The sequence below is a fragment of the Oncorhynchus gorbuscha genome, linkage group LG10, assembly GCF_021184085.1.
Source record: "Oncorhynchus gorbuscha isolate QuinsamMale2020 ecotype Even-year linkage group LG10, OgorEven_v1.0, whole genome shotgun sequence".
NCBI classification, from domain to species: Eukaryota; Metazoa; Chordata; class Actinopteri; order Salmoniformes; family Salmonidae; genus Oncorhynchus; species Oncorhynchus gorbuscha.
This window is the reverse complement of record NC_060182.1, coordinates 43,183,969-43,204,260: the sequence shown is the minus strand read 5'-3', so window position 1 is coordinate 43,204,260 and position 20,292 is coordinate 43,183,969. Positions and strand designations below refer to the sequence as shown.

Below are 20,292 nucleotides of genomic sequence, written 5' to 3'. Positions count from 1 at the left end.
CCAAGTTCTCTCTCTTGGCTTAGTTACAGACTACTAAACAGATTTGACTTTCGATCCATCAGCATAAGTTATTGCTTCGGTACGGTATGTGATTCAAACAGAAGCTTTAATTACTCTGCCTTAAATACGTTGCTCTGGTTAACCTTGGCAATCCAAGTAGAATGACTGGTTTTACATGTGTCCTGGATAAAATGTCAGACCAGTAAAGAACATTGAAACCCATACTGAAGGTAACTGAGGCTGGCAATTATTCAGATGTATTGTGGTTTGACAGAGATGACTGATTTGAACACCTGTAATGAGTGAAGGTACATGTACGCGCGCGCACACACACACACACACACACACACACACACACAGCTAAAAGATCAAAGGTTGCAGACTACCACACTAATATTTAATTTCCCTGACCAACGGCATCCATTTGTTAATGGAGGAGGACAGAAAAGACACACTGTGTGTAACGGCGCTGGCCTCACAAGAGCCCCTCTATTAGACTGCCAGGGGGAACACCAGTTCAGTCTGCACAGCATTTAAGAGGACCAATCCCAGCTCTTGCTGGGTGATGCTCAGGGGGGAAAAAGCAGGCATAAATAAATAAGGGAGGGAAAATAAACTCCCATTTCTTCAGATTTCAAAATGCAGTCATGGAAAGGCTTCACTGTTTTTCTGACTTGATCTGCTCTGCGACGATGATGAAGTGTGTACTAATGACAGCTTCACCAAATTGACCCTCTGAAACTGTCTACAATGATGAACATCACTCTGTCCAAAGCACAATTCCTTGGAAATCGGCAATGTAGACCTAGACTGTATGTCTAGTTGGACAGTAAAGTTGTACAAGCCCAACCTGGCATGATACTAAGCAGAGATGTGCATGTTTCTACATGAAAATAGAAATGCGCCGAGCTGACTGGCGTATGTCTACTCGGACTACTTAAGGGCCTATTACAAGTGCTTAATAAATATGATTATTACAACACCACATCAGTCATTGAGGCCTATATTGCCCAGATAAGCTAAAACTTCTCCATTTTCCATTCCCCAGTAGTTGAATGTTTTGTTAGGGTATAAGCTCCTCCACACTGCTCTAGGCCAGAGCTTGGGAGAAGCCCTCCCTGCCAAGCATTCAGAAAATGCTTGGCATTCTGATAGGTGACTGTGATACCAGTCCCTGAAGGAAGAGAAGAGTGAGTAGTGCAGTGTATCTATGTTCTTATAGGCTTACATTGGGGGGGGGAAGGGGGGCTCTGCTGTTGCCGATGTGTTCTTATGAAGTGCTAAGAGCTTCTGGTTCATTTAGTTTCCACACTCCTCTATTTGCTGTTAGGGGGTCAAAGCCTCGTTGGGATCAGCAAAAATACTCTGCTTTTTCGAGAGAGAAAAATGTTCTACTCTTTTTCAAATGAAACAAAATAGCTCTGCACTTGTTAAAGCTTTTCAAATCATTTTTAAGATTAGGTTTGTTATTTTCCATCCATCTCTAGATTCTGAGATTACAAAGGGTCGGTAGAAACAGCTTTTGCCTGAACGGCACGTTGGAAATCCTTCCAACTGGTGTACCTTCTTGGTTTCGATTATAATATTTTCTTGTCAAGTCAGGGGAATAATTCAGTGCAGCATTAGGGAGCGTTTCTTACCACGACCTCTATTCCTTAAATGATAATACCAAGCACCTAACCATGAATTATTTTGTCAGGGAGCTTGAGTGGTTGTACAGTTTCTACTAATTCAAATGCCTATGAGTTGACGCTAGACTTCAGCTCTCCTTTTCATCCAACCACGAGACGTCGTCAAGACAACCACAAATGACAAAGGGCTTTCTCAGTCTATTCAGCGATATGAAAGAGAGGCTGTTTTGTGTGATGGAGATGTGATAGCACATGCAGTGGGTGGTAATGTATGCAGCCAGGGCACAAACACATGAATAAGCATGTTTCGCCACCGCTTCAGCCTCCTGTGATGCCAACACAAAGACATGCATTATCAATATATCCTATTGACGTGACGCTAAAATAACCATATGGTCCGGGAAAAAAAACACATTGACGCAATCGCAACAGTCCTTAATCGCACATTTCTGTTGTAGCTCCTTCTGCTCGACAAAACCAAACCACTAAATGCCATTTTTGCCACTTGGCAAACGTTTGTGGCACAGAAACGGGGAAAGAGTGTAAAAAGAAAGCATAGCTAGAAATAGAGGAAGAGATTTGAGATTTTCTGCATTCACACGCTCTTCCTGTGTTCAGATTTTGCTCACGTCAAATCCCAGAGGAATCTCCAGTCCAGTAGTTTTGTCTGTAATTTAGTTGGAGCAGTTGGATTCTGTCCTGGTCCCGTACCCACAGCAGTCAGCAGGACCTGACCACCAGACACTTACTGGCCTCTCGTCCTCCCATCATTCACTACCATTCTTTTGAAGGGTCCTTATTTTACAACAGGTCTCTTTTACAACAGACTTCCGTGCTGTATCGATCTTGCGTCACACATGTTGTTTGGGTTGATTTCAGACTCTACTGTCAACTGTACTCAAAAGTTCTTCTGCACCTTGCTTCCCGCTGACAAACCACCTTCAGAAAGGTCTAGGCCTACATGAAGGGTCCCGTTATAAGCCAGACTGTGTGAAGCTCTTTTTTGTTTTACAAGGAAGTGGCTTTATTCTCCACCCGGTCAGAGAAGCCACTTGGTCAGAGAGGACTGAAAGGGACACTATTCCCACCAACGGCTACACACAGACTCCCTTTTCAACACCGGGGGCATTTTTAAAAAGAGGGGAAGAGAGACCCTCTGTGCGTTTGTTAGAGTGGTTTGCTATAGACCTAAAGAAGTAGACGGAACTGGCAGAGGGCCGACGTGTGTGTGTGTGTGTGTGTGTGTGTGTGTGTGTGTGTGTGTGTGTGTGTGTGTGTGTGTGTGTGTGTGTGTGTGTGTGTGTGTGTGTGTGTGTGTGTGTGTGTGTGTGTGTGTGTGTGTGTGTGTGTGTGTGTGTGTGTGTGTGTGTGCATCCTCCTTTGAAGTCCGATTGTTAACATTTTCTTTGTCGACAAACATATTCTATTCTCTACTGTAGAAATCACATCTGTGACTGGCCGTGACTGTTTTTATTCACTACAAAAATACCCTCAAAGTCTGACGATCACACCCTATGCTGTGACGTTTCATGTGTTGTAAAACAGAAAATCTATGTCTAAGATTAACTGTACTGTAGTTGGATTCTGCCTCGTAGTCATAAAACGATGAACTATGGTGGCTGTGTGTTCCCCCGAGCCTGTCATAACTCAAGCAGACGGGTACAGTACCATTTGGCTGTGTTCCAGAGGGGAGATGCCAGGAGCAGCAGAACAATGTCAGGCCTCCGAGCCTGAGGCCGTCTCTCATTCAGACGCCGCATGAAGAATCGCACCCTTGTCTTTTTGGAGAGATTCGCTGCTGACCTCACATTTTTATGGGGTCTTAGCGTTCAGACCCCTGTCACAGATCATTAAGAGCTGAACGTTAAACGTGCACAGCAACCACTTTCAATGATTGATAAACATAGAGGGGAGTCTCGTCGAGCTGTGGAGCTCAGCGGACTTGGCTGTAGTGTAGTGGAATTGTAAAGCCCCGATCGGACCCCCAGTGATGCTGACAGGCTAATAGCCTAGCAGTAGTTATTTATAGGTTCCTTGGACTGCACCAGGGCAGAGCCATGCATTCCAGACACGGCCAATGAACTCTGGAGATTGTTGGCTCTGCATGCCCCTGTTACAGAGCCCCCCCCCCTCCTCCTCCCAAGTTATTGTTTTATCATTACAACCACTACACTTTACAGTGGTAGCAGCAGTAGTAACAAAGTGCTACATTACTAATTACAATATGGGCATTTGGCAGACTCTACTTTTCCAGAAGTACTTACATTCAGCTGAATAATCTTGTGAAAAGTCACTACAGCCATGATCAGGAAGAGGAAATGTGATGGATGTAAAATAAATCATTTAAAAAATGAGGCTACTTTATTATTTTTTTTGTATAAAAGGAATGACTATCGGTTTCCCAGTCCTATACTGCTGCTCCAGTTACTAAGAGGAAGTTCCCATGACGATTGGTCAACATGCACTATAAATATTGACAATGGGATGTCAGCCGTTCAAAGAGCTGGTGAGGACTGCAGACCAGTAGCATGGCTGTGTTCTCCATTGTTTCCAGGCCTCACAGTGCAGCTGTGTATCATAGGCCAATCGGTCTAGACTGAGACTGAGCATCAAGGACAACAGTGACAGGAATAGAGGCCCACAAATAGACATGTTGTGGATAGTGCTAATGGCTCTAGAAAGTGTTTTATTCCCCCATACTATTCTTATCTCTCAAAGCACCCCTATTCTGGACATAGGTTTGCCTCAGTAAAACATGACGCACATGGAATTATGCATGTATTTTTCATGAACTACCCTGTGGCAGTGGGCCTGAGAGTTACCGTCCAAGAAGTGACAGACCTCTTATCCCTCCATGAATAAGTAAAGAGGGGTCTGACTGAGACACTTACTGTATCAGAGCAGCACACCAGACGCACCTGCTCCAGGACCACCGACTAGGGCTCTCTCTCTTCACTCTCTTATGCCCCATCCTCTTGTCACTGGCTACAGTCACGTACTGTAGGACTACTGCACTTAGCCATTCTTGACCTCTCACCAGGGTGGAGGGTGAGGACGGGGAAGAGCTGCTCAATTATTGAAGGGGTTGCAGCTGTAATAGAGGACTCCCACTGGCCAATTGATTTGCTGGGGTAGTGAGGTGACGAGTGACAAGTGTCCTAAATGTCAGAATGCGCAACATCGCTTTAAGGCTCATGTGATGTAGATAAGTGGCAGGGTGGCAGATTCTAGAACATGATCCAACCAATGTTGTAACTCCTGATGGATTATTGGCTAACATTACATTTGCAATAATATTTCCATATTTTATTTTCTCTACAGGTGTAGTGAACAATAATGGGTTATGTTTGCGGATGATCAAGAGGAGACTGGCGTCTTGAGCTTATCGTCGGACACATGGTTAGACATATTGTATAGATATCTATTAATACTGTAAGCATTTGTATAGCTAACTTGATGTTGAGCTTTTTAAATATGTATTTATTTATTTGTACTATTCTTGTGTTTGCAGAATATTTGCCATGCCACTTGGGATGGCTCTGTTCTCAGCCCTGCTCATCCTCCTACTGATCACCACCTCATACAGCCTCGCTGTCCGCACTTATCCACGCTTCTCCAGAAATGACACTTCTTTTGAGCACCTGGTCCTGCACCCGGACCCCTCTGTGGGCACAGTTTACGTGGGGGCCAGGGACCACCTCTTCCAACTGGACGGGCTAGACGGCCTGCGTCTGGAGTATGAGGAGAGGACCGGCCCTGTGACTGATAGTAAGGAGTGTCTTCCCCCTGTCACCGAGGCCAACTGCCCCCAGGCCCGGCACACCTCCAACCACAACAAGCTGCTCCTAGTGGACCCCTCAGCCATGGAGCTCATCACCTGTGGTAACGTCCACCAGGGCACCTGCCAGAAGCGCAGCCTGACCTCTGTGAAGGAGGTCTTGTTCTCTACAGAGAGGCCGGTGGATACCCAGTATGTGGCGGCCAACGACCCGGAGGTATCCACAGTGGGGCTGGTGGTGGGGCCCCGAGGCGGGGAGCGGGCCGTGCTCTATGTGGGGCGTGGTTACACAAGCAGCCATCCGCCCATCTCCACACGCCATCTGGCCCACGAGCCTGTGTTCTCTTACGAGGAGACAGCCAAGCTGGCCGTGGCGGGAAGGCTCTCGGAGTACGACCACCATTTTGTAGCCGCTTTCGCTCGCCGTGGGCATGTGTACTTCTTGTTCTATCGCCGTGACATTAAGGCTGTGTCGCGGGAGTACCGTACGTATGCTGCCCGCGTGTGTCTGGATGACACCTCCTACTATTCCTATGTAGAGGTACCCCTGGTGTGTCACTCCTCTACCTCCTCCCCAGAGAGGAACTACAACCTCCTCCAGGCAGCCCAGGTGGGTCAGGGGGGTGGCAGAGAGGGGGAGACCCTGCTGGGGGTCTTCTCCACCCGGGTCAGCTCTTCCAACGGGCCCTCCGAGGACTCTGCTCTGTGTGTGTACCCTCTGGATGAGCTGGACAGACTCATCGACTCTACACGAGACCTGTGCTACACACTGGATGGCCAGGTGATGGGAGGAGGCGAGGTGGCCTACATAGAGTATGAGGTCAAGTCCAGCTGTGCCAACTTACCTACGGTAAGGTGTTCGGAGGAGCAGCTGTTGTAACAATACATGCAACTTTCACATGAGTCCTCTGCTTCCTCGGAATTAAACACATTTCAATGTAGGTTTCCTCTGCTCAATGCCAAGCATTTGCCCTATTTTTTTCCTAACATCAGACTACTACAAATGGAATGCCTTATCTAGTTAAATCCTACTTATTCTCTACCTTCACTGCTGTAATGGCTTATTGGCTTCAGCAGTCTGGAAGAGGAGTAGATCCAGCCTCCGCTCAGAGCAGCCGTAGAGAGAGGAAGGCCTGTAATTCATGAAAGGCCTTAATGAGCACTGTGCCAAAGAGCCAAGAGATCCCTGAAGCCGGGGAGGGAAGTCGCCCTGCAGGCCTACGACCCCGGGGTGACCTCCAGCCTGGAGCCCCGGAGCTCGTCAGGCCTGCCTGCCCTGCAGCCACGAGCGGTTTAATGGGATCGTTAGGATCAATAAAACTAACTGTCCCGACTCCGCTATCAGACTGGTAAATGAAGGCTGACACGGATGGGTAAGAGCCCTTTGAAGTCCAACGAGACTGACAGATGGATTGGACCACATAGTTAATTTGGTAAACAATTTGCTTTGAAGTAAACAAGCCCTGTAACAAAATACGTTCCAATTTACTGGAGTTGGGCTTGAAGACTTATTTGTAGGCTTTAAGGGGTTACGCAAAGGCACAAGATTGCATTCTTAGTATGCTTCCCACCTAGTATAATATTTAATCCTCTTATAAAATCTAAGAGGATTGGTTGGACTGTGAAAGACCTGTACATTCAATATTGCTGAATGAAAGTTATACTGTTGGACTTAAAATGAATAACCATGTTCCTGTGATAATGTGAATGGAACATTCTCTGAGAGATGTGTTTTTGTTTGTTCTCTTTCTTCCAGAACACCCTAAAGGCTTATCCCTGTGGCTCTGACCACACCCCCAGTCCAATGGCCAGCAGGGTACCCATGGAAGCTGAGGCAGTATTGGACAGCCCATCTGCCCGTCTCACTGCTGTGGCTGTTGGTATGAGGGCTGGGCACACCATTGCCTTTTTAGGAGACTCTAAAGGGAATTTGCACAAGGTATGTCAAGTTACAGTAGGTCATGATGCATTTTATTTGTTAATACTTGAGATCTAGATCAAGATAGTGTTTCAGACGTACTTCTACTCTGGATATCGTCTGGTAGCCTTGTTAAAGCTGTGGTCCGAGCCGGTGGGAGAGACCTTCTCAGACAGAAGAGAACAGAGGGCTTTGAGGTGCCTGATCAAAGCTCCCTTAGTATGCAGCTGACTGAAGTTACCCATTATAAAGGGATTATCTCATCACTGCACACCAAATTCCACAACCACCATTCAGACACACACGTGCACATGCATGCGTACACACACACACACACACACACACACACACACACACACACACACACACACACACACACACACACACACACACACACACACACACACACACACACACACACACACACACACACACACACACACACACAGTTTGGATACAACTTGCAGGTTTCTAAATCGAGTGTCTTATTTTGTCAGCTCGCTAAGGTGTGCTGACAGAAACTGCACTTGACAAGCAATTTGATTCCTGCTTACAGCACTGAGATCACTGCACAGGCTTATGGAGTCTGACATAAAAATCTATGCTAATCTCATTAAACTCAGGTAACTTGAGAGTTCGAGGGCTCATGAATCACTTAGGCAAAGGTGTCTTGGTATCCTCCAGATTAGATTTACTGACTGCCAATCAAATTAACTGTTCTCTTCACAATATGATCCTGCAGACAGTACAAATGCACCTTCAAATTGCTTTTAGACACATTCTAAGCCAAGACTTCTTTAGCCTTTTCAATGGTCTTTTTCCGTTGTCATATGTACTGTATGTGCTGAGATTTATAACCTTCACACTTGGAAATGGTTGATGGTTTCTGACCATAACCATCTGCTTCTCTCCAGGTGTTCCTAGGCTCTGGAGGCCGGGTGGAGATGTACTCCTCCATGCTCATCCAGCCCAACTCGCCCATCAGTAGTGACCTCCTGCTGGACCAGACGGAGACGCACATCTACGTCATGACCGGCGCAATGGTTAGTCTGAGTGAACAACACCGCTCAAACACATCCATCGCTAGCTAGATACTTGACTCCCCTAATACAGTCTAGGGTCTTCAGCTGGTGCAGGAATGCAGTGAAGAGGATCAAGAGTAGGTACTGTACAGGTGTGTTTTGAATTTTTGACCATGCAGTTCACTGGTAGTAGTTCAGGGCAAGGGCTATGAAAAAATATATAATTGATTGAACACAATTATAGCACCTCTACGGTTTCATTGTATAGTACAGCTGTTTTTAAGAAAAATATGTGGGTAACCTTTCAGGTGGAGAAGCGACCGGTGGCAGAGTGTGGAGATCACCTGGACTGTCAGTCCTGTCTTTCAGCCCGAGACCCTTACTGTGGCTGGTGTGTTCTGGAGGGCAGGTGAGGAAGCACCAACTGACTATTCTATACCAAAGAAAATTTAAGTTAAGAGCTCATCAAAAATATAGGAAGAGCAAAGGCAAATGTCAACATTAATGAATGATCACCTTCCACATTTCTCACTTGTTCCTCTCCTGTGCTCAACCCCACTTCCCCCTGCGATGGCAGGTGTGTCCAGCGTTCACAGTGCAGTCGGGGGGCTCTGCAGGGCCAGTGGCTGTGGAGCTTTGACCACCAGCAGCAGCAGTGTCTCGGTATCCAATCCCTGAGCCTGTATAACATCAGCCGTGGAGAGGAGACAGACGTAAGGCATGAGAGGAGTGGGAGATTCATTACTTCATTACTTGGAGACCCTGTATGTATTTTTGTCCTTCTCTCTCGAAGATTTCTGTGTCAGTGAAGGGGTTGCCCAGTCTAGTGCAAGGCGAAGCATACAGCTGTTTCTACCAGGATGTGGAACGTCTGGCCACTGTCACAGACACTGGTGTGATCTGCTCTACTCCCGACGCCAGCAGGCTGCCTCCCATTGGCCAGGGAGAAGGTGAGTGACATCCGTGTGAGTCCAATTTGACACGACAAAGCAGAATGATTCCTTTCTCTTTCTTAATGATCACCAAAGCTAACTATCCTTTTTGGAGGGTACTGTAATTTAGGGATGTTCTGACTTCTCTCCTGCTCAGACTCAGTCACCATCCCCCTGTCCCTTCGCTTCCGCAATGTGACTGTGGCTGCTCGGGAGTTCACCTTCTTTGACTGTGGTGTGGTCCAACAGCTCTCTGGACTCATGCCGTGAGTTAAAAGGCTGACATTTCTAGCCACAATGCAATTGTATATCTCCCCCTGTTAACATTGTTAACCTCTCTGTCTCGGTCTTCTCTCTGTTTTCAGGTGCAGAGGGTGTGTAAGCAGTCGCTGGGGCTGTAACTGGTGTATTCACCAGCACATGTGCACCAATAAAATCTGTGATGAGGGAGTCACAATTTACAACAAACACGTAAGTCTACCTGCAGGTTATCAGGAAGTGCAGTTATAGGACTGCTAGCTGGTACAAACTATATATACTAACCAGTGTATTCAGGTTTGCTTTGTAGTGAAACTGGTATCTGCTCCCTAGGTAACTGTTAGTTTGTACGTGTCCTGTCTATTTATGTTTTGTCGTGTTCCATTGTCTTTGTTTTAAATTAGTACTTTTTTTTAGTAAAAGTTAGTTTTTTTTGTGATTTCAGTCTTTATGTATTTATTTGCATATTTCTTGCTATTCCTCTTGTTTTACCATCGTCTCCCTCCTCTCCCCCTTTCTGATCATTTGTGTTACCATCTCAAGTTCAAACCAACATTCACTCCCCCAGCAACCAAACAATCTGACACTCTAACTCCAACTCTCCTGGCTGCTCCAACACTCCCACCCACAGGGACATCTATTAGGACCACTCCCCCAGTCCTGGCCAGCACACCTGTGCCCCCATCCACCACACCCACCACCACCACCCCCGAGCCAACCGCAGTCCCCACCACCCACTCCCCAACCATTGCCACCACCACACCCTCAACCACACTGGCCACTCAGGCTACCACTGCAACACTAGAGGTGACAACCAGTCTGCAGGCAGGGACACAGACCACCGCTGGAGAGACCTCAGTGGATGGAGACGGGAGCCTCCCCAGGACTACTGCTGGAACAGGGGAGACGGAGCAGACAACAGTCACTAGGGTTGAGCTGCTAGACTGGCCCGAGTCTCCAGAAACTGAGGCTCCTAGTAGTACAAATGGACTCACCGACACTGACCACACTGTGCCGGAGCCCTCCTCTGACACCACATCAACCACTGCTAGTGGTGTCCCCCTGTTAATGGACCTGCCCACTGGCTCTGACGGGGATGAAGTCCCCCTGTTAATGGACCTGCCCACTGGCTCTGATGGGGATGAAGTCCCCCTGTTAATGGACCTGCCCACTGGCTCTGATGGGGATGAAGTCCCCCTGTTAATGGACCTGCCCACTGGCTCTGATGGGGATGAAGTCCACCTGGCCCCCTCTGAAGGTACAGACTCACCCCCCTGGACAAAGGAATGGGAGATGGGAGAGTCAGAGATGGACCCTCCAACATCCTCTGCCACAGTGCCCTCTGGAGATGATGACCCAAACCAGCCCTCTCAATCCTTTACCCTCACACCTGACCCTGACTCTTCAGCAGACTACCAGTCTGACTCCTCTGAAATTGATCTGCCGGTGAGTGGGGTCTTTCAGTGGCAGTCTAGCTGATGCACCCAGTACAACACATGCACTGAATCGGATAAGTGCAGTTGCATTGGCATCGTGTAAAATAGGTTACTCTTAATTTGATCCGAAATTCCTACCCTCTTATTTATGTCTGATGTGTGCAAACATTGCATCGCCATTACGTTTTATGTTTTGAGTGTCATTGAAGTGGTCAACTGTCAATACTTTGGAGATCAAACCATCAAAAATGGCTGTCTTCAGTTTGAACTAAACCTGCTGTTTTTTTGTTTTACGCTTTGTCAGTGTTTTTGTTCTTCACTTCAGTCGCATATAATAAACTTTTAGACTGCAGAGCTACATTTTGGTGTGGGATTTGCTGAATTGTTCACACAGTCAGTCTAGTTTAATGCTTTGAAATTGGTGAGACCTCACCTGAAAATGTAAGCTGGTGTATTGTTTGATGTCATATGTCCCATGTGTGTGTGTCCTGTAACGTATGTCTTATAATATGATCAGGACTGCCCGTGTGTGGAGAAGGTCCAGGGCTCCTCTCTTGTTCCTGTTAATGTGGAGCGGAAGATCACTCTGGTGGGACGCCACCTTCACCTCTTCCAGGTGTGTGAGAAATGCTTGCAAAACCCAAATGGCTGATGGTTTACTTTACCCAAGATGCGTGGTGTGTAAAACGTGGCCTGTGTGTGTTTGTGTGTGTGTTGTGTGTGTTCAGGATGAGGATCTGGACTATGAGTGTGTGCTGACCATCGAAGGGCTGTCAGTGGTGGTCGACGCGTACGTGGAGCCAGACAACACCCAGCCCTCTCTCTACTTCATCACCTGCCAGCTACACCAGGTCAGTCTTCATACAGCATCAGCCTATGTGGTATTGCAACAGTGCTGTTCATTTGAACAGCGTTTGTCTGCATGGTGTTTCATGTTTTTTTTTAAAGTGATAGTTCAACTATAGTGCTGTGTGGAAAAAGTATTTGCCCGCTTTAAAATCTTCTCAACTTTTGCATGTTTTTTTAATACTGAACGTTATCATCTTCAACCAAAACCTAATATTATATAAAGGGAACCTGAGTGAACAAATTACAATTGCATACATATTTTATAAACAGTTATGCAACACCAATACCTTTTTTTGTGAGAAAGTAATTGCCCTCTTACACTCAATAACTGGGTGTTGCCACCTTTAGCTGCAATGACTCCAACCAAACGCTTCCTGTCGTTGTTAATCAGTCACGGTGGAGGAATTTTGGCCCAATCTCGGGATTAGGTCAGGACTGTCGAGGCCATTCCTAAACTTCAAATGTCTTGCTTTTTAGCCATTTTCATGTAGACTTACTTGATTGTGTTTTGGATCATTGTCTTGCTGCATGACCCAGCTGTGCTTCAGCTCACAGAAGGATGGCCTGACATTCTCCTGTAAAATTCTCTGATACCATACAGAATACAAAATTCCTTCTATCAAGGCAAGTCGTCTCGGTCCTGAGGCAGCAAAACATCACACTACCACCGCCATGGCTTGACCGGTGGTATAAGGTTCTTACTGTAGAATGCAGTGTTTTGTTCCCGCCAGGCATGAGGGGACCCATGTCATCTAAAAAGTTATACTTTTGACTCCCCTGTCTTTAGAAAATTCTTCCAAGAGTCTTGATCATCCAGGTGCTTTTTGGCAAACTTGAGCCCAATTAAGATTTTTTGTTGTTGTTGGTAAATGCAGGTTCCCTTTACCTAATATTAGGTTTTGGTTGTAGATCGGATAACGTTCAGTATCAAAAATTTAGAAAATCAGAAAGAGGACAAGTACCTTTTTTTTCACGGCACTGTAATGTGGGCATCTGTGATTGTGGTCACTGCTAAGACTACCTTATTTCTGTCGTGTTGCAGTACGCCTATACTGCCTTTGTGGAGGAGTACAATGCCGTGATCAATGTGAGGAGGAGAAACACCTTTCAGATTGATAGTGCGGACGACCTTCATGGTAGGTTATACAAGAGAGCTACTGATGTAGATCTCATTGAGATTACCTCTTCTTCAGATTATGCGGTGTTGTTGACTCCCGGTATCCTCTCTGTTCCAGTGACGTTGTTTAACTGCTCTGTGGGCCGGTCAGACTGCAGCCGGTGTCGTACAGCTGATCAGAAGTACGGCTGTGCGTGGTGCGGGGGAGCTCGCTCCAAATGCAGTTACCGGGACTCGTGCGCTGGCGAGATCAAGCAGTCCTGCCCAGCACCCGTCATCCACTTAGTGAGGCTTGATTTGCGTCCTTGTCTTTTTATGGTTGACGTGTCTTCAGACAGTGACATGGACTCGTTTTTTGAACTTCTCCGTGACTGTGTGTTGCAGATGGAGCCCATCTCTGGACCAGTAGAGGGTGGTACTGTGGTGACCATCTCAGGCTCCAATCTTGGACAGAAAGCTGAAGACATCCAGAACTCTGTCACTATAGCCGGTGTCCCCTGCACGGTCATCAACAGCAGATATGAGATCTCCTCAAGGTAATGTTCTTCTCGTGCAACAGCGTTTATTTCCATCTTCTGCAGCTCTAGTTGTATCTGCATTCAGAATGACAACCTCCATTTCCCCTCTAGGATTGTGTGTGAGACCACAGCCAGTGGGGGAGAGAAGAGTGGTCAGGCCTCAGTCGAGGTGAGAGGAGGAGGGCTTGGACTCTCCAGTCAAAGGTTCAGCTTCCAGGTATCTATAACAGACATTATTATACTCTACTAAAATCTTGCTCTAGCCAAATGGACACTTGCCCTCAGTCTGATAATGTATTCTTAATGCCCTTCCTCTTGCCCTCAGGACCCGGCTTTGATGGGGATAGCCCCTCAGAAGGGGCCCAAGGCCGGGGGCTCAGAATTGACCATAATGGGCCAGAGCCTGAAGACTGGACACCCCAGTGAGGTCAGCGTGCTTATTGGAGGAGTCTCATGCCTCATGTAAGTCTCTTACACATCTCTTCCATTCAAAGTCACCACATCAACCACTGTAAAGCAAGTGGAGTCAGCACTGCATATGAGAATTCATACATCATTTGTGAATGTCCTTAATAAAGTCCTGTAACCTGCTGTAGCAGTAGTTGTGATATCTTTTAAATGACTTATTTTTTAGCTCCTCTGAGGTCGTGGATGACCAGATTACATGTATGACAGGGGGCAGCAACAGAACTGGAGAGCATGGAATCACGGTCCGGTTTGGTAGAGCAGAACGCCATCTACAGGGAGCCATCTATCATTACACCTCAGATCCTAACATAACCATGGCTGCACCCTCAAAAAGCTTCCTCAGGTGGGTGTCACGATGTCACTCGCAATGAATTGCCATATTTTTTCATTCATGTAATAAATTCTTCTTCTCTCTGTGTGTCCAGTGGTGGAAGAATGATCCGTGTGTCTGGGCAAAACCTAGATGTTGTGCAGGAGCCCCGAATCCGGGTGACCCTTAGTCCTCTGGAGTCCCTTTCTCCAAGGAAGAAGAGGAGGACGAGGAGGAGCAGCAGAGATGGAGAGAGTAGAGTGAGACACACAGAAATCCCACTCAAGAGGCAAAGACGGATAGTTCCTGAGCCAGACTGTCTTGAAGACTCACTCTGTGTGGTAAAAAAGGTAAACTGGTGGTCCTCTGTTGGTAGAGCATGGTGCTTGCAATGCCAGGATAGTGGGTTCGATTCCCGGGACCACCCTTACGTAAAACATGACTAAGTTGCTTTGGATAAAAGCATTCTGCTAAATGGCTTATTTATTATTATTCTATTCAACTGAAATGTTGAGTCCTCTAACATGGTGTTCAGATGTCTACTGGCTTAGTTTGGGGGATAGGCTCTCTTTTCTTTGATCAGGTAGTGTGATGTATCACCTTTTTAAAGGTAAAGTTGAGAATCAATCACTGCTTTTGCTTTCAATAAATATCTATAAATACGCCTCTCATCTCTTGCTCTCCAGTTTGAGACGAGCTGTGCTGTGAGCAGCTCCTCTCTGATGCTGTGCCCTACGCCTGCTGTGGGGATGGAGGCCCACCATGCTCGGGTCAAGGTGGACTTCCTACTGGATAACCTGCACTTTGACTTCAACTCTGTGGGCAGTGGAGCTTTCAGCTACGAGCTCAACCCCAGACTGTACCCACTGAACCAGAATGACCCCAGCAAACCCTACCACCACAAACCTGGCAGCATCATCTCTGTGGAGGTCTCTGTTACATCCCATTTCTGCTACCATAACAGTTTCTCCAACCGTTTTTCAGAACCTGCGAGTATTGTCTGTTTCCTGTCCAGTTGGCTTTCTCCAATATCGTTATTGTTATGATCTAGGGGGAGAACCTGGACCTGGCCATCTTTAAGGAGGAGGTGGTGGCTCTGATTGGGGAAGGGGTATGCTCTGTGAAAACCTTGACCCATAACCACCTCTACTGTGAGCCTCCATCCCAGCAGCCCTCTGTGATGGCCAGCAAGAAGCAGGAGGGCATGGATTCTCTCCCCGAGTTCACTGTACGTCTTCACTCCTTGCGTCACCACTATTGGAATTGGAAATCAAAGAGGGCACATGTCTTTTGTGAATAAGTTTGTTCAAATCTGTGTAATTCTGAATATTATTTAGTTGTGGTGGTTGTAGGGATGACAAGTGTAAAACACTTCAACGTTGAATCTAATCCTTCCACTCTAAAATCAATTGCTGTCTTGTCCCAGGTCCAGATGGGGAACCTGAACTTCTCCCTAGGTAGAGTGCAGTATGACACCCAAGGCCAGTCCACCTTCCCCCTGGAGGCCCAGGTGGGCGTAGGGGTGGGGGCTTCCATCGTAGCCCTCATCGTTGTCATCATAGTGCTCATATATAGGTGGGTGTCAACAGTCACTCTACTTTGCCAAGTATACACCAGTTCATCTGTTCAAAGTAATGCTTGGTACAGTATACTGGATGTGAGCTTTTCTGTCTTTCCGTATGCATCTCTGTCAGGAGGAAAAGCAAACAGGCTGTGAGGGACTACAAGAAGGTCCAGATTCAGCTGGAGAATCTGGAGACCAGTGTGAGGGACCGCTGCAAGAAAGAGTTCACAGGTGAAAGTGCCATAAGCTTCAACATAAGTTCACAAAACCGCATCTTATATCACAAAACTAGTGGCTTCAAATAAGTAAGGTTTTTCAGGTGTAGGTTATATATGATTTTGCTGAAAGGATTCTCACGATCTCAATGTGGTCTATTTTCCTCCCTCTGTGTAGACCTAATGACAGAGATGATGGACTGTTCAAGTGACCTGGTGGGTTCTGGTATTCCCTTCCTGGACTACAAGGCGTATGCAGAGCGCATTTTCTTTCCTGGCCACCGGGAGTCGCCACTGAGGCGAGATTTGGACGTGCCGGAGTGCCGTAGACAGACGGTGGAGCAGGGACTGGTTCAACTGTCCAACCTCCTCAACAGCAAACTATTCCTCACCAAGGTAACCTTAACCAACTCTGAAGAAGTGAACTTGACCTACCGTACCTCTCAATACCATTCAGACTATAAAACGTCAGCGGTAATATGTAACGCATGCACGTTATGCTTCACTTTCACTGTGTCACTGTTTTGACCCCTTTGTGCCACTCTCTCCCAGTTCATCCACACCCTGGAGGTGCAGCGGACCTTCTCCCCTCGGGACCGGGCCTACGTGGCCTCCCTGCTCACCGTGGCCCTGCATGGGAAGCTGGAGTACTTCACTGACATCCTCAAGACTCTGCTAAACGACCTGGTGGTGCAGTACGTGGCCAAGAACCCCAAACTCATGCTCCGAAGGTGAGGGGGGCTGATCAGTATATGTTCTCATCAGTCTTGGGTAATGGCAGGCTTCTTCCTGTGTCTTTTTTTAAAGTCTCTTGTGGTTTTCCTATCTGTGTTTGACACATTCACGTGGGACATGTTCTGTTTCAGAACTGAATCGGTGGTCGAGAAGCTCCTGACCAACTGGATGTCCATTTGTCTGTTCACCTTCCTGAGGGTGAGTAGCTCAGCCTGCTCTTTCCCCATTCACCCCCCTGTGTCTCCTCACTAAAGAGGCATTTAAAGAAACATGTCCCATCTGTGCTGTGTTATTAGGACACTGCAGGGGAGTCCTTCTACATGCTGTTTAGAGCCATTAAACACCAGGTGGACAAGGGACCGGTGGACGCCGTGACAGGAAAGGCCAAGTATACACTCAACGACAACAGGCTGCTCCGCGAGGACATAGAGTACAAAACCTTGGTGAGAGCACAGCACACACAAACCCTGATGTCCTTTTACCATAAATACACATCTACATGCAGGTTTTGTTTATCATTATAAAGCAGGGGCTGGAATAAAGGAGCTGTGCAATTAGTCATGTTTTTTTTGTGTGGTGATTTAATTAACTACCATTAACCTTCCAGACGCTGAATGTCCTCATGCCAGCGACAGGCAACGGTGGTGTGCCCCAGACTGCTCCTGCCAAGGTGCTGGACTGTGACACCATAACCCAGGTGAAGGAGAAGGTCCTGGAACAGGCATGGAAGGGCATGTCCTTCTCCCAGAGGCCCCACACAGACTCTCTCCACCTGGGTGAGCCTCCACTACAGCTCTCTGTCATTCACTGTTCAATCTGAGAAGGTGACATCTTTGTCCATCCTGGCATGCCAGGTAGAAATGAAGCCAACGAACATTTATCCAAGTTAATGGGCGTACTATAAACCTGAAACACCCTAGAATTGACAAAGCCAACAGAATCCTTCCTTGGTCATCAGTTATAATCAACTTTTTTGATAGCTAATCTTTTGTATCGTGTCCTTGATCAGAGTGGCGTGCGGGCATGGCAGGTCACCTGATCCTGTCAGACGAGGACTTGACGTCGGTGGTGCAGGGTTCCTGGAAACGCCTCAACACCCTGCAGCACTACAAGGTCAGAAATGGCAGGCCACACATCCCATCTATCCCTATCTCCTTTAACTAGAATGACTAGTTTTCTAGTCTGTGACTGTGAAGTATTTTTTTGTTTGTTTACTTTGTTAATTTGATTTAATGATTTTACAAATGGTCTGCAGGTTCCGGATGGAGCCACTGTTGCACTGGTACCCCGGAACTCCAAGCACATACACAATGACAACCATGACTACTTTCCTGGAGAGAGTTGAGTCTCAACTAATCTATGGCACATACGTGCAGCATGGTCATAGGATATTATTCAGCATCCATACAATATTGCTACCATATTTGGACAATGCACAAGAGCTGCATTTGAAACATAAAGATATAACTTAGACACTGTACCTAGACTATATCAGAGATGTTTGACCGTGTGTGTCCCTCTATCAGAGACGCCCATGTTGGACGATGGGGACGAGGGAGGTGTGAAGCTCTGGCACCTGGTGAAAGCCAATGAGGAGCCAGACCTGCCCAAACACAGGCGTGGCAGTCTGAGAGAGAGGGAGAGAGAGAGGGCCAAGGCCATTCCTGAGATCTACCTCACACGCCTACTCTCCATGAAGGTGCCAGAATGCACATGCACAACACAACACAATGCAACAAACAAGCAGTCTCACACACACACACACACAAACGGTATGTGTAATATTTACACTTGTGCATATATTTATCCCCATATCTTCCTACTTTCTCTCCCAGGGCACACTGCAGAAGTTTGTGGATGACTTGTTCACAGTGATCCTGAGCACTAACCAGCCAGTTCCCATGGCTGTCAAGTACTTCTTTGACCTGCTGGATGAGCAGGCTCTGCAACACAACATTACAGACCCTGAGACCATCCACATCTGGAAGACTAACAGGTAACTCGGTACTACTACTACTACTGGCTCATTTGCTTTTGAACACAAGTGTTTCCTGTCCTTTGTAATTACAGTAACCAATACAGACCTGGGCTCGTTTATCAATATCAAATCACTTCTGGGTAACAATTATAAGTACCTTACTGTAAATGATTTCCATTGAAATGGGCAGAAAAAAGTTTTTTAACAAAACTATTTCTCAAGCAAGAATTTTGATAGGAATGTCTGGCCCTTACCAAAATATACCATGGTAGTGCAATAGAACCATGGCTTTTTTTTAGCATTGTTTTCTGGTCAACTCCATGGCAGGAAATTACAATGGTATTTTCACCAGTACCACGGTATTTTCCTGCCATGGTAGTGAACAAAAAAACATGATGGTACCAAAGTATTGTTTTTCATTGTTACTACCATGGAACAAAAATGTACTGTGGTAGTACAACGAAAAAATACATGTTTTTGTACTAGCAGTATGTGAACCATGAAAGTATGGTAGTTGTTTAAAATGTATTATCATGATGGTTGGTCTGTGACCCACCATTTTTCAGGTAAAGTGACCAAAAATGTAGTAATTTGTGGTACTCACATAATGCAACATTGACTTCTCGCTCTGCAGTGGCAAAGCTTAGGCCTAGTGTACCCTCTTAAACTCCTTTAGCTCATAGCAAAAAAAAACACAACACACATGATCTAGTAGTGTACCATCTTAAACCTTCTGATCTGGATATGATATTGTAAGAAGAATGAAGGGATAGTGGTGGAGAGTCGACTCCAGAGTAATTGCTTCCTCGACTCCTTTCCTGTTGGCTCCCAATTTTCCTCGAATCCTAAGATTCCGTTTTTTTTGCAACAGAGTCTGAGTAGTTGCCATAAGCTACTTCCAAGAACACAAACTCTCATATCTTTCATGGTAGAGCCAGGGGAGGGGCATAGGTAAGCAAGGTCGGCCACCAGGCAGACAGTCAAAATCATGCATAGCAACGGTAATCAAAAGTTGTATCTCTCAATTTCTTGGCATGCAATGTCTCCAAAGTTCATGAAAGTAGGGGATATCAATTAGTAAGTAGGCTCTTCTACACGCAACAGACACTGGCATATTTCATAGCGAAGAGGAACAACAGGCAAGCCAGTGAGGGAGAGCAAGAGGCAGTTGGAATATTTTAGTTAACCTTTATTTTACTAGGCAAGTCAGTTAAGAACAAATTCTTATTTACAATGACAACCTAGGAACAATGGGTTAACTGCCTTGGTCAGGGGCAGAACAACAGATCGGGGATTCGATCTAGCAACCTTTCGGTTACTGGCCCAAAGCTCTAACAACTAGGCTACCTGCCACCTAGGCTATCTTGGTAATCTATCTCGCAATGTCTTGTCTTGCAATACCTCGTAAATTCACCAAAAGCATTTTAAAGTATAAGCTTTCAATGAGTATGGCTATTCTACATTATGCCAGTGAATTTGAAGTTTAACATCACCAAATGGTTCAGTTTCATTAGGCCTAAATGTGCAATAAAATGTGTTATGCCTATAGTTTAGTTTATTTAA

The 20,292-nt window shown here is 46.3% G+C and overlaps 1 protein-coding gene across 2 annotated transcripts in view; it reads left to right on the top strand.

The window, feature by feature from the left end:
- Positions 1 to 20,292, top strand: part of LOC124046144 (plexin-B1-like) — a 60,185-nt gene that overhangs the window by 24,770 nt on the left and 15,123 nt on the right. Inside the window, exons 2-33 of one of the 2 annotated variants that reach the window (XM_046366214.1) lie at positions 4,953 to 5,030; positions 5,143 to 6,259; positions 7,166 to 7,348; positions 8,242 to 8,370; positions 8,658 to 8,758; positions 8,927 to 9,062; positions 9,143 to 9,299; positions 9,439 to 9,547; positions 9,647 to 9,752; positions 10,083 to 10,985; positions 11,493 to 11,591; positions 11,704 to 11,826; positions 12,867 to 12,960; positions 13,060 to 13,226; positions 13,326 to 13,477; positions 13,571 to 13,676; positions 13,785 to 13,921; positions 14,094 to 14,270; positions 14,353 to 14,587; positions 14,924 to 15,166; positions 15,289 to 15,465; positions 15,664 to 15,812; positions 15,932 to 16,032; positions 16,195 to 16,412; positions 16,569 to 16,747; positions 16,883 to 16,949; positions 17,048 to 17,194; positions 17,359 to 17,527; positions 17,761 to 17,864; positions 18,007 to 18,091; positions 18,278 to 18,450; positions 18,587 to 18,747. In XM_046366214.1, the coding sequence (XP_046222170.1) occupies positions 5,153 to 6,259; positions 7,166 to 7,348; positions 8,242 to 8,370; positions 8,658 to 8,758; positions 8,927 to 9,062; positions 9,143 to 9,299; positions 9,439 to 9,547; positions 9,647 to 9,752; positions 10,083 to 10,985; positions 11,493 to 11,591; positions 11,704 to 11,826; positions 12,867 to 12,960; positions 13,060 to 13,226; positions 13,326 to 13,477; positions 13,571 to 13,676; positions 13,785 to 13,921; positions 14,094 to 14,270; positions 14,353 to 14,587; positions 14,924 to 15,166; positions 15,289 to 15,465; positions 15,664 to 15,812; positions 15,932 to 16,032; positions 16,195 to 16,412; positions 16,569 to 16,747; positions 16,883 to 16,949; positions 17,048 to 17,194; positions 17,359 to 17,527; positions 17,761 to 17,864; positions 18,007 to 18,091; positions 18,278 to 18,450; positions 18,587 to 18,747 (6,194 nt within the window). In that variant the 5' untranslated portion in view covers positions 4,953 to 5,030; positions 5,143 to 5,152. The remainder of the gene's footprint in view (positions 1 to 4,952; positions 5,031 to 5,142; positions 6,260 to 7,165; positions 7,349 to 8,241; positions 8,371 to 8,657; positions 8,759 to 8,926; positions 9,063 to 9,142; positions 9,300 to 9,438; positions 9,548 to 9,646; positions 9,753 to 10,082; positions 10,986 to 11,492; positions 11,592 to 11,703; positions 11,827 to 12,866; positions 12,961 to 13,059; positions 13,227 to 13,325; positions 13,478 to 13,570; positions 13,677 to 13,784; positions 13,922 to 14,093; positions 14,271 to 14,352; positions 14,588 to 14,923; positions 15,167 to 15,288; positions 15,466 to 15,663; positions 15,813 to 15,931; positions 16,033 to 16,194; positions 16,413 to 16,568; positions 16,748 to 16,882; positions 16,950 to 17,047; positions 17,195 to 17,358; positions 17,528 to 17,760; positions 17,865 to 18,006; positions 18,092 to 18,277; positions 18,451 to 18,586; positions 18,748 to 20,292) is intronic. The other variant, XM_046366215.1, reaches the window with a different exon arrangement.